The sequence below is a fragment of the Leptinotarsa decemlineata genome, unplaced genomic scaffold (genome assembly GCF_025532065.1).
Source record: "Leptinotarsa decemlineata unplaced genomic scaffold, Ldec_3_MD MMD2_tig00000882_RagTag_RagTag, whole genome shotgun sequence".
NCBI classification, from domain to species: Eukaryota; Metazoa; Arthropoda; class Insecta; order Coleoptera; family Chrysomelidae; genus Leptinotarsa; species Leptinotarsa decemlineata.
The window spans coordinates 15048739-15062450 of NW_027412556.1; the positions used below are offsets into that span (position 1 = coordinate 15048739).

Below are 13712 nucleotides of genomic sequence, written 5' to 3' on the forward strand. Positions count from 1 at the left end.
TTTATGGCTCAGTATTTTGCATATAGTGGCTACAATATAAGATATATATATATATATATATATATATATATATATATATATATATATATATATATATATATATATATATATATATATATATATTGTTATAAAAATATAAAATTAGAAGAGTATTTATAATTTAATTAATTTGATTCTTGATTGTTATTCTGATAGTTCAAATAATTTGAAAATTTTCTGTGATATCAAAATTCTTAGTGCTCCGGCAGATACCTGTCCTTACCTCTAAATCTTACCTCTATTCTTCAAGGTTGCTCAGCTCAATCGAAGCTCATGCAGCTTTCTTTCTCAGAGTAGAGTTCTTGGAAAGGTGTTATGAATAAAATTTTGTATGTCTGTGTTTTTGAAAATAAAACTTTGTCTCAAAGTTACAAAAAAAAATATAATGAATGTAAAATTTTGTAAATGTTTTGTCAAACCAAACTTAAATTACCTACCCTAAAACTGCGCCAAAATACCTTATGCTAAGAAATGTTTCAGTAAATGTTAAATTTGAAACAAAAATATTCTTAGAATTGTGTTCCGTACAGTTAAATTTACGTGTAACGGCAAATTAGTTACTTGAAAACTTGAGATGTCTGTGGTTCGTGCGTGGGAAACGATTCTAAAAATATCTATGCTAAATATCAGTGAATTTTTCAAATTTTCCTAATATTAAAACCAATAATAGTTCTTGTAAATAAAATGATGAAGTTCGTTGATAAATAAAAGTTCAGAAGTTGTGATTTTCACACTGGAAGTTCCTTGTTACTGGAAAACTTTTGATTCGATTTGGAGGTTATGAATTGTTCAAGATTTTCAAAAATGTATTCTTCTTATGGATTGGGAATTATAAATGATATTGTAATACCTCAAAACTGGTACAGCTTCCCTGGATTGGTTTTTCCCCTGATTGGAATTTTGAATTCTTCCAGACACTCTAAAATCTCCAGTAAGTATCCTTTTTCGTTATTATTATTTATACTCTGGCTCCTATTGATGGTTTTATATTGATAAGAACATGCAAACCGGCCTTTTCTCTTTCTTTTCCCTTTTTATTTCTAACGGCTCTTCAAAAAAATTCGCGTCTCGACAATTCAAAAGCTTCTCTCCTCTTGATTACTGATTCACCCCTGGCAACCAGACAAAATTTTCCTGCCTGCTACTCTTCATGACAATAATTTTGAAATTTCTTCAATTTTGACACTTTTCACTGTTCACATATATTATATCTACGATTTCTGTTACCCAATTTTCACTAATACTAATAATGATTAATTTTGATTACATTTCATCACATTTTGTTTTGAATTTTTCTAATTTTGAATCCAAAATTCATCATTTTTCAGAAGTTAACACCTCCTTTTCAATTTATCAATCTGATTGGCTACTCTTTAGTTGCATCCAAATCATGTACTGAGTGTTCTTACCATTTTTCAGATAAAATTCCTAATGTCAGTGTTAATTGAATTTTTGTTATTAATTTGTAGTGTAAATCTGTTTTATTGTATGTTATTATGTTGTATTAATGTCTTTACTGTTTTCAGTGTATTTATCCCGATGATTGATGGTTTCTGGTTAGTTGTGCTGTTTGAAAATGATCTGAAATACTCTAATACTAATAAGTCACAACTTTGCCTGATCTGGGCATGAACATTACTCCAAATTATACAGATAAGAATTTGAATAAAGGTAAAGTATCTGGCTTTCCAATAAAATTAAACATCTAAGAATAACTTTGATTTTCACAAACTTTCAACACTGAACTAACAAAATATGTGAACTTTTAACATCAAATTAATAATAATATGAAAAACTTTTAACATCGAACTATCAAAATACAAACTTTCAACTACTAAAATAAATGCAAACTTTTAACATTTAACTAATTAAAATATGAAAATCTTTAACTTTGAAAACAGAATAATCTTATAAAAAAACTTATCATAACAATATATATGCTATCGTGGACTTTTATTTAGAACTATTTAAAATTAACAATCTTGCAGTGAATGATCTGTATGTAATTCCAACGGTTTAGGCAACGCACACCAAGATAAGTTCTCAGAGAACAAGAATTTTTCCGACTTACCTAATATTTATCGGTATATTATGACGAAAATCACACAAAACCTTTGTGAATTGTAGCCTATATGTTCTGATGTATAAGCTGTATTTATGTAAACTTTCATCTAAATCCGTTCAGTCGTTTAGGCGTGAAAGAGCCACAAACATACATACATCCATCATAACAATTTCACATTTATATTAGTATAGATATAAAGCACTGATTAGGTGGAATTTAGTCAGTATGAACGAACCTGAGAAATCTATTGTATAGCAAAACTCATGTTGCAGTTTTGTAAACTGGTTGTGAACTCACAATAAAGTGTTAGCTGAAAAAATTGATTATTCGAAGGAGAAAAACCATTGTTCATTATTTTTTTTATTGATTTCCTCCTGTTGGACAAAAAAAAAATTAGTAAAAAAATTGTGTCGATAATATAGTTGAACACAAGCAAGTCTATAAACCTGATCAACAAAACAATTCGTTCCAAAGAATAATTTTTACCAATTTTTGGCAAAAAGTTGACCCTCGTATATCATCCCATCAGTAGTAACCTGAAACCGATCAGTTCGGTAGCTATAACATTGAATTTGTCTAATATTTTTTTAGTAGGCAGTCGTTTTCACGTTGTACTCTTATAATGATGTTTTTTTGATTGAAATCATTTAAACTAATGAGGTCGTTGCTCCTATTTGACCAGGTCATTAAATATCATTTCGTAACTATAACTTCCATTACTGAAAAAAAATATCTGGCAAAGTTTTGGTCGAATATATATTTAGAGTCTCGAAAAATTACCAAAAAAAGTTTCATAAACCCTAAAATGTTAATGAGGCTATCTAAAAAGGAACCGACACAGTATAAAAAACGATTCAAACAAAATATAATCGTTTCTGTGGATTCCATATAAACGTGGTTGCACGCATTGAGATATTGATGTATGAAAATTCATGAATATTCATCATAACCTTCTGTCCCCCCTTTAATCTGATTCACAGTTCACAAGTAATATAAGTACTAAAACGTTAACCTGGCTTTGTTTTACCTTCGAAACTGCACACTGGTCGCGAACAATCGAACAAAATTTGAACGCACTAAACTATTGCGCTCTGAACGACCTCAGAACCGGTGTTCACTTATTTTGTCGTTAATATTTACCCGATAGTGTTTGTTTTCCATCTCCGATGATTTTATAAGACGGCAGTCAGTCCTTGTGCCTCTCATGCTGAAGATGTTCTTGTTATGGGAATTATTTATTTTGTTAGTGTTGTTGTTATCGATTCCAATTGTTTATCATTACGTTAACAGGAATACGAAGTACTTGAGGAACTTGCCTGGACCGAAACCAAACATGTTTTTGGGGAATCTCATTGATTTCATAGGAACCACAGATAGTGAGTATTTTCTGGTGAAAGTTCGTTGTTTTATATAATATGATAATAATATGTCGAAATATTGAATGAACTAGTTGTTGCCCGCGGCTTCGCCCACGTAGAATTTAGTTTGTCTCATTAAGTTTCGTGACAGTCCATTTTAAACGAATAGTTGAATATTCTTTTATTAACCGAAAACTTCAGGTTCCCAACTCCAAAACTAATGAAATTCAATACAACCCCGAACCCTTATTTTTCCCCTTGGGGATGGACATTACTGACTTCCGTTCTTGATGCTTATTTGCGCTATACAAAACACCTGCCTGCATATTTCAATATTCTAGGTTCAGTAGCTTCGGCTGTACATTAATATAAGAGCGGGCAACAGCTAGTAATTTAAAGGTTTACCTTAAAAATACAGTAACTGAAAAAATATGCCAAATGCACTAAGTAATGTATAGCTTCGAAAATCGAATTATGTCACCTATAAAGAAATTCGCAAAACTATCACAAACGTCAAAAGACGTCTGTCCGCGTTCGGGTCGCGTTCTCGGCGCGATGGCGCTTCATTGCTTAGACCTCCCCTCTACCCCTGCGCATCGTCGCCGTCGTCTTACAGTGGACGCGTCGCATAATGGCCTACTGCGTTGCGTCAAGTTAGTCTTATCGTGGTAACTTTCAAACGATTCGTCCAAATTACTTAGTGTGAAAGACAAAGTTTATCTATTTTAAATACTTGAAACGACAATTGTATCAATTTTTGAAAGAATTTGACAAATATTCTAAAATGTGCATTGTAAAAAAAGTATCCAATTCCACTGTATTTATGGCCCAATATTTTGAATATTGTGGTTACCACATAAGACGTAGATATATGCTAGCGCGGAATTTGATTTGGAACTATTTAAGATAAACAATCTCACAGTGCATTATCTGCATATAGTCTGTAAAAACCAAAGGGAATAAATACATTATTTCGGTTACGATACATATTTTTACAAAATTCCAAAACACGTCAGATTTAAATTATAATTTGACATACTTCAACGGAAAAATGCTACCCCTACCTTCAACTCCTGCCGAATGACAGTTATAACCTCCAATTTTTCAAATGGGAAGTATAGGCTTATGATAAATCGTTTGAAATGTCTCTTCATTCTCTATTCAAAAATGATATTGCTTTCAAGTTTATTGCAATAATTAAGATAGAAAAAAATTAAAATCATGTGGTTACCGAAATTCGATGAAATACACTCAAAATGTATTGCAATACACTCAAAACTCATTCCATGTTGAGGTATTGATAATAAGAAAGTGAGCAAAAACCATAGTAATTGTCTTTTTAGATGGTATCCTTTAAAAAACTGTAAATCATTTTGGTGGCAACGTTAGTTTAAAACGCCTTATCAACTTGTTTTGTATATTACAACATTAGTTGTCAGTATTTTAATTTAATTTTAAAGTTCGTTAACTTCAAGTCTGACAAATGATTAGATTACCGGAAATGCATAAAAGAACAGTTTTACAATGATTGGTTATAAAACCCGAACACAACAGGAAATAGCTTGCCTATTCCATGAGAAATTTCCTAAGTTACCGTCCATACCTCAAAGAATAATAAGCAAAATAGCAGATGTGGAGCAGATAAAAAAAGAAGTTGCTAATGCAATGAGTAATGTACTCAAATTAGATAAGTTGTTGAGCTTGAGGAAAACCAACATACATCGAGTAGACATGCATCCACTACATTCAATGTTAGCCATACATCGATAGCAAACATATTAAAAGAAAATAAAATGCATCCCTATAAAATTATACTCAGGAGCTCATGGAAGATGACTTGATGAAAGAACTTATTTTTGTGAGCAAAAGATGGACATGTTGGATAACAATATCATCCAATTAGAAGACGTCATATTATGTTTCTGATGAGTATCCTTTGTCTCTTAACGGTCATGCGAATCGGCACTACTTCAAAATGATGTCATTCCAAGTTTAGCAAATTTATATCATGGTCCAGGAAACCCTCAAGTTCCAGTGAATACGATATGGTTTCAGCAGGATGGAGCATCACCACATTACCAAGTTAATGTCCGGCAATATCTCGATACAACATTTCCCAATCGGTGGATAGAGAGGAGAGGATCGATTGAATGGCCAGCGCGATCACCTGATCTTTCATCATTAGATTTCCTTCTATGGGGATATGTAAAGAGCAATGTGTACAAAACTAAACCTTCATATTTGAATGATTTAAAACAACGAATAACGCTTGCGATTAGGACGGTCACGCCTGATATGTTGAATAACGTTAAAAGACAGTTTTATTTGAGATTAGGATCTTGCCAAGACATTGGCGGTGAACATTTCAAACAGTTACTTCGTAAACATCCATAGTTATTTTTCGTATTTTACATTTCACAACAATTTGCATTATATTTTAGTTTTTGAGTGTATTTTATCATATTTTGGTAACCACATTATTTTAATTTTTTTCAACTTAATTGTAGCAATGAACTTGAAAGCGATACATTTTTGAAAAGAGAATGAAGATACTTTTCAAACAATATATCACAAAAATATACTTCCCGTTTAAAAAGTTATGGGTTGTACCTGTCATTCGAAGGAAGTTGAAGGTAGCGGTGACATTTTTACGTTGAATAATGTCAAATTACAATTCACATTTGACGTGTTTCGGGATTTTTTATATAATATGTAAAGTAACCGAAATAATGAATTTATTCCATTTGGATTTTACACACTGTATAATTCCTGCGGTATAGGCAGCGCACGCCAAGATAGCTCTCAGGGAGCAAGAATTTTTCCGACTTACTAGTTTCATCTAAATCCGTTCAGTCGTTTAGGCGTGAAAGAGCCACAAACATACATACATACATCCTTCCTCACAAACTTTCACATTCATAATATTAGTATAGTATATAGATGTGTCGTTTGATATCTCCAAAGAAGTTTCTTATTTTAAAATTGACTCTTAGTTTTACCCAACGAAATTGATTTCATACAGACCTGTTCATCATTTAGAACGTTAAGAGCTTGAATTCTGTTAAAAATCTGTTTAAAAAGCTGTCGCACCCCTACGAACGACAACCTTCAGAAGTCGAAACTTGTGCGAGATAAGGACTAACGAGGTCTTACCTTTTAACATGTGATTCCTAATACGGGTTGGACGATAGCAAATGAAAATCGATCTTTTAGCCTGGGGCTTGACCAGCGACCAACACGGCGGTCGATTTGAGTGAGTGAACAAAGCACCCACGTCGAACCGCCCGGCTACCGACCGATCATTGTGTGTATTCTTTGCACATTTTCCGTCACAGGAATATTTTTTGGAGTAGAATTTTATGAGTCCAACATAAACACTTCTCTCAATCACGAGAACTCTCAACACTCTTCTCGGCGCACGTTTACTCAATCAAATTTACGTTATCAGGGGATGGTCTAGAGTCCAGGCTAATAATTATTAGTATCATTATTTTATTCGTCATCACGCAAGTTTAGATGAATAAACTAAAATACTAATACAGCGACTCAGATAGCAATGTTGATGAAAGAAATTTAAATTATCTGTAACCGGTGTTTGCTCATTATGATACGTTGATCACGTTATTATAGATATATTTTAGAATTTCAGAATATAAAATTGCGAACAAATCAATTTAGGTTATATTTTGGCTGACTTCAAATAATCAAAAAATTACTGCGATTTTAATATTCCCTATTCCCAAAAAGGGCAAGAAAAATCGTCCAAATAACTATAGATCATGCAGTCGCTTAACAGTGATATAAAAATTCATGAAGAAAGCCATAAACTACCATATCCTGAGCGATAATCAATATGACTTTCGGAAACAAAGATCAACAGACGACCTTCTATCGTATGTCACCCATATTTGGAATAACGCAATCGAAAAACATTTAGAATATTCTAGTGAGAAACTGAATGGTGCTCCAGCGTTAGTTATTTAAATAAAAAACTCAATTCTGGATTCTTAGATACATTTCTCAACTTGTCAATGAAATTATCATAGTATGAATCCAAAACAAGCACTTTTTCCAATAACTAGACATGCAATACTACTTTCGACGCAGGTTTTACCAACTAAATTGATTTGTGATGCACTGTTTGGAACCTTTGGTGTAGTCATGAATATTACTGGAGTTTTTTTCCAACACCAAACCGTTATTTTAACACCTTGACACGTGTTTCGATCACCAAGTGATCATCTTCAAGAGGAAGATCAAACTAAACTTACTTACAAAGTTATCCTTATTTATACCATAGATACCTCTTCTAGGTACGTGCGTCTTGAGTGTCTTAAAACAATTTCACAATATTGCCTTATCTACTAGTCTTGAATTAATTTTAGAATGGGTTCTTATATAATAGTCATGTAAATCATTATTTACCTAGTTTTAAGGCTAGTAGATAGGGTAATATTGTAAAATTAATTTGAGACACTTAAGATGCAGATACCTATAGTATAACAATTTTCAATTGAAGGTAACTCATATACATATTGAACTGACAGCTAACGACAAAAATGTTAAATGTTAGAAGTAAATTCTTACCGAGGTCATTTTTATTGTCTATGCATCACCATTGTGAATAATTGAAAAGTAAGATGATACCATAAAATTTGCTCCCCATAACAAGATAGCTTCTGCATATCGATAGGATGTACGAGCGAATAGGTGAACCAGTTCTTTGAATACTTTGAAACATCGGTAAACTGATCAACACTTCGTAGGTCTATTATATTTGCGTCCTTAAAATGCCACAACTAGTAATTCGGTTCCTTCATTATCAAGCGTCCTCAACTGCATAAGCGTAGTGTGTTCTGTTTCTTGTGGAGGTGAATTTATTTTGTATTTATTAAATTTATTTTATTATATTTATTAAATACACTGTTTTATTTATTAACTTTAAAATATAAGAAAGAGTTGGCCGATACTTGTTTTTCAAAATACATTATCATAGATTTTCATCACATTCACATTTTATTGTGAGATAATTAGTTGACCTAGACATTAAACTCAGGTATAAATGTTCGTTAAACTCAGGTATAACTGTCATTAATTAGTTCCTAGAATATCATTTGTTTCTATGTAGATAGTAATATTTCAAAAAGTATATATAAATCACAATGTATGTAGAATTCAGTTTGTTAGTGAACACGCTTGAAAAATCTACTGTGCAGCGAAACACGTGTTGCGGATTTGGTAATCTGTTCTAGTGAAAATCTCACAATAAAGTGTTTTTCAAAATACATCAACTCCAAAATAGTTTTTGAGGTAAGTCAACAACTGACAAATAGCTGAATAATATGATTGAATTTTATTATTTTTATAGTATTAAGATGGATGCCGTAGCAGGTCCAAGTAATGTACAAAGAAAGCGGAAGTTTATGTCGTTAGAAGAAAAACAGATTGTCTGTAGAGTGTACGAAAATTTAAAAAATACACTCCGTACAGTGGAAGCTGTAGCTCAGTGTTCACTTTCAACGGGAATATCCGTGTCGACAATTGAACGCATTGTACGTTAAAAAAAGGTGACTGGGATTGTGCAAGCTCCAAAAGTACATTGTCGTGGTAGAAAAAAAATTGAATTGGATGAGTACCAGAAAAATTTAGTACGCTATACCATTCATTCTTTCTTTTTTGAGAATAAAGCGCCAACCCTCGAATCCATTAGGATAAAGGTAATGGATAATGCTCTCATTCCAAAAATGAGCAAAGAGAAGTTGAGGAAAATAATAAAAGGAAATTTAAAATGTGTACATATATGCCAAACGATCCCGTAAATCTGTCTCAATAGAAATAGATATAGTCTCATGGCGACGGAGATATCTTCGCTCTATTAGGGAAATGCGTTCTGCTCACAAAAAAATTAATTATCTGGACGAAACGTGGGTGAATGCTGGTCACACAGTATCTAAGATCTGACAAGATACTACTGTAACTAGTTCAACAGGGTTACGCGGACCAAGGGGTAAAGAGCGACGACTAATTGTCGCCCATATAGGTAGCGAGAGTGGCTTTTTAGACGTTAGTGCACTAATTTTTTTATCAAAAAAAAAACCGGGGAGTATCACGAATACATGGAAGCCCAACGCTTTAAAGGATAGTTTGAATCCCTTCTTTCACGAGTCGAGCCAAATTCGGTAATAGTAATGGATAACGCTTCTTATCACAGCCGATTAGTAGAACAGCTGCCAACTATGACCACCAGAAAAGCAGACATACAGAGTTGGTTAGGACAAAAAAGAATTCAATTTTTAGAGGAAATGGTTAAGGCCGAGCTTATGAGTGTCATTAAACAGCATCGTGACAGATATCGTCAGCATGTGGTGGATACAATAGCTCGTGCTGAAGGCATCACCATTTTGAGACTTCCCCCTTACCATTGCGAGTTAAACCCGATATAATTGATCTGGGCTCAAATTAAGGGTTACGTAGTTCGTGAAAACGTGACATATAAAATTTCTGATGTCCAACGTTTATTAAAACTCGCAATGGAACGGATACGAAAAGAAGATTGGGCTAATGCTGTAGCCCATGTGGTCAAGGAAGAAGAGAAAATGTGGAGATTGGACGGACTGGTAGACACTGTTTTCGACCAAATGATAATGATTTAAGTGTGACTGGGGATTCCTCTTCGGATGAGTCAATGGATTCTGAAACTTCATAAGCATAACATAGGTAATTATTTCTTTGCTTTGTAGTTCTCTTTCTATATAAAAGAAACATAATTATTTTGTAAATTTTTCTGTTTTTTTGAAGTACTGTATTAGGCATAATAAGAAAATGTAATCAGTTTCACCATTGACACCAGGTAGCGCCACCTACTATAACAATTTTTACGTAAGCCTCTGCAGAGTTGGTAAGAGGATTATCCGTTGGTCACTTCAAGTGCGACGTTGCTAATGAATCACCTTGAATTGAAAATTGTTAAAGTATAGGAGAGGTATATATGGTATAAATAAGGATAACTTTGTAAGTATGTTTAGTTTGATATTCCTCTTGAAGATGATCACTTGGTGATCGAAACACGTGTCGAGGTCTTAAAACAACGGTTAGGTGTTGGGAAAAAACTCCAGTAATTTTAACTGAATTGATGTCTTCAGGAGATGATAAAGGAGAATCAGAAGAAGATTTCTTTACCTCCTGTTCAGGAGAAGAAGAAGTTTTGTTCATCGCCTAAAGACGCCTACTTGATTGGTGCGTCGTTGCATTTGTGGTGATTGGGAAAAGTGCTTCGTTTGCATTTATTTTACGCCAGAGGTTTGAGTTTTACTACTCTGTCCATCTAAGCAATGGAGTGCTCCAAAACATTATCATGCATAGTGCACGTGAACTTCCAGACAAGGCTACTTGTACAGAGTCGCACTAGGGAACGACCAATGTTTTTAATAATATACAGCTGGGTACAGGAAAATATTTTAGGTAGGAAGTAACAGTTTTTTCAGCCGTATTAATACTTGACATTATATAAATTTCAAAATATCTTATATCTACACACCATAGCCGTTAAAACGTAACTGACCACTCCGAGACGGTAACAATGAATTCCGCCAGCCGATTGCAGTTAAATCTGATTGGCCAGTGTAAGAAGGCTTGTTTATTTTATCCAATAGATGCAAATGTGCGAGGTGATCATGTTTTGATCTCGCATCTTTCTTCATTTGATTACTTTGTTGCATGGATACAGTTTAGTTTCGGTACTCTTCATCACAGTAGGGTAAGTCTAACCAATATATAGGGCTATTCAAATTCGTTTCTGTACATGGGGATCTCGTAAACGATAAGAGATAGAGTGTCGGTTGAATTATGGCAAAGTTGCGTATTTTAGAGACCTATTCAATGATGTAAAAAAATCGAATATACCTCTTTTGGTTCTGGAGATATACAGAAAAATCCAAAAAATCCGAAATTATTTTTTTGCCCATATCTTCTTTATTCACAGACATATCGCAAATCTGTCCACATTTTGCTACTGACACTTGACGTGGGATATCAGAATATATCCATGAATCTTTTATATAGGGTGTCATCTGACTTGGGCCACCCTCATCTTTGAAATTTTAAATACGGACCTGTACTTTTTGTTGTAGTTTTTGGATCGTAGACGTTCACTTCATACTGAGAAAATGAATTTCATTCCATATTTCAAGATGTTTCGGTAATATTTGATTATAATTGGGTGAAGTATTCCCTTTTAAATTACGGCCCTGGAAATTGGTTGACTGAGTTGAATAAAAATATAATAGCAACTTTCACGTCTTCCTATGTAGCATAGAGTTTTTAGAGAGTTTTTTTTTCATTTTTAGGTACCATTTCATATTTCCACTGTTCTGAGCGTTTTCTACAATGAACTTCCAATAAGAAAACCTTTTATGATTATCTGAAACATATCTACAACAAAAATATATTATATGTGTTTTGATGAGCAAAAAAGGAAGGATAGTAATAATAAAATCCAAATCCAACACTACAATTGTAATGAAAATTGAAATGAAGTAAATCATATACACAAAAAATTAATGGCGCAATAAATGTTCGAATTGGAGTCCTTCCATTTCGGGACAAATACTGGGCTAATATTATGGCCTGCAAGATCACCAGATCTTACTATTTTGGACTATTTTCTATGGGGAAATTGAAAAATAGGGCTTACGCTGGCAAAGAGATATAAAATGTGAAAGACTCGTGATTGAGGATTTTGAATGATTTCACAACAATCCAGCAAATGAGTGTACTAAGGGCAATGAATAGTTTGAAAAACCGAGTTCAAAATGTTTCGAAATGGAAGGACTCCAATTCCAATTTTTATTGCGTCATCAATAGTGTTGTTTTGGATGTTATTATTGCTATCATTTCTTTTTCTGCTTATTGAAACACATATAATATATATTTTTGATATAGGTATGTTTCAGATAAACATAAAAGGTTTTCCTATTCAATATTCATTGTAGAACACGCTCAGAGCAATAAAAAAATATGAATGGGTAACTACAAATGAAAAAAAAACTCTCGAAAAACTCTGCGGTACATAAGGAGACGTGAAAGTTGCTATTGTATTCCATTCAACTCAGTCAACCAATTCCCAGGTGCGTAATCCAAAAGGGAATAATTCACACAATTATAATCAAATATTACCCAAACATCCCAAAATATAAAATTTAATTTAATTTCTCAGTATGAAGTGAACGTCAGCGATACAAAAGAAATACAACAAAAAATACAGGTCCGTATTTAAAAATTCAAATATGGGGGTGGCCCAAGTCATATCCCGATAGCCCACATCAAGTGCCAATAGCAAAATGTAGACAGATTTTCAATATATCTGTGAATAAAGAAGATATAGGCAAAAAAATTATTTGAGATTTTTTTGTTTTTCCAGTATATCTCCAGAACCAAAAGAGGTATATTCGATTTTTTCACATCATTGAATAGGTCTCTAAAATACGCAACTTTGCCATAATTTATCGTTTACGAGATCCCCATGTACAGAAACGAATTTGAATAGCCCTGTAGAATAATCGAGTGGTTGCACCGCTAAAACTAAACATTCGTCTGGAACTGGAACCGTGAAAACCAAGTTTTGAAAAAAACTACAAATTGAGTGAGAAGCATCCCTGTACCAAAATTCAGTTATAACAAAAATCAGTCTCAAAGTTGTATCGAGGAGGAACACATATGCCACAAAAACTGATACCTACATGAAATTAAAATTCTAAATTAACAGCTTTTTTAAACAGCAGACATTGCATGCTGACAAAAAACTATCTGGAATGACTATATTCGTCAGGGACAAAAAAAAGTGACCAAAAATTCCTACACTACTCTCTTAAATGGTTGCATAACATCAACTCGACTATCAAAATTATACAGCAGAGATATCAGTTCGCTGTTCACTAAAGTCGAACTTCAAACAACAGATATTCGTAAGTTGCCAATGAGTAAGGATCCTCAAGAGGGACAAGAGGTTGAGTGAAGATCATTGATGATGTTCTTGCTGTGGGAGCTATTTATTTTGGTAATGGTGTTTTTGTCGTTTCCTGTCGTTTATCATTACTCCAAGAGGAATTCAAAGTACCTGAGGAATCTGCCGGGTCCGAAGCCTAATATGTTTGTGGGAAATTGGATAGATTTCTTTGGAACTACTGAGGGTGAGTGGCGTATACTTTGCATCCTTTGTTTTTCCAAATGCACCTGTGGTTCTGTGGAAAACG

The 13712-nt window shown here is 33.4% G+C and overlaps 1 protein-coding gene across 2 annotated transcripts in view; it reads left to right on the forward strand.

Moving 5' to 3' along the window:
• Window positions 1–3159: 3159 nt before the first annotated feature.
• Window positions 3160–13712, forward strand: part of LOC111503441 (cytochrome P450 CYP4BN11) — a 62186-nt gene continuing 51633 nt past the window's right edge. Inside the window, exon 1 of one of the 2 annotated variants that reach the window (XM_074175078.1) lies at window positions 3160–3480. In XM_074175078.1, coding sequence (XP_074031179.1) covers window positions 3309–3480 — 172 coding nt within the window. In that variant the 5' untranslated portion in view covers window positions 3160–3308. Of the gene's footprint in view, window positions 3481–13421; window positions 13650–13712 lie in introns of those variants that run through there. The other variant, XM_074175079.1, reaches the window with a different exon arrangement.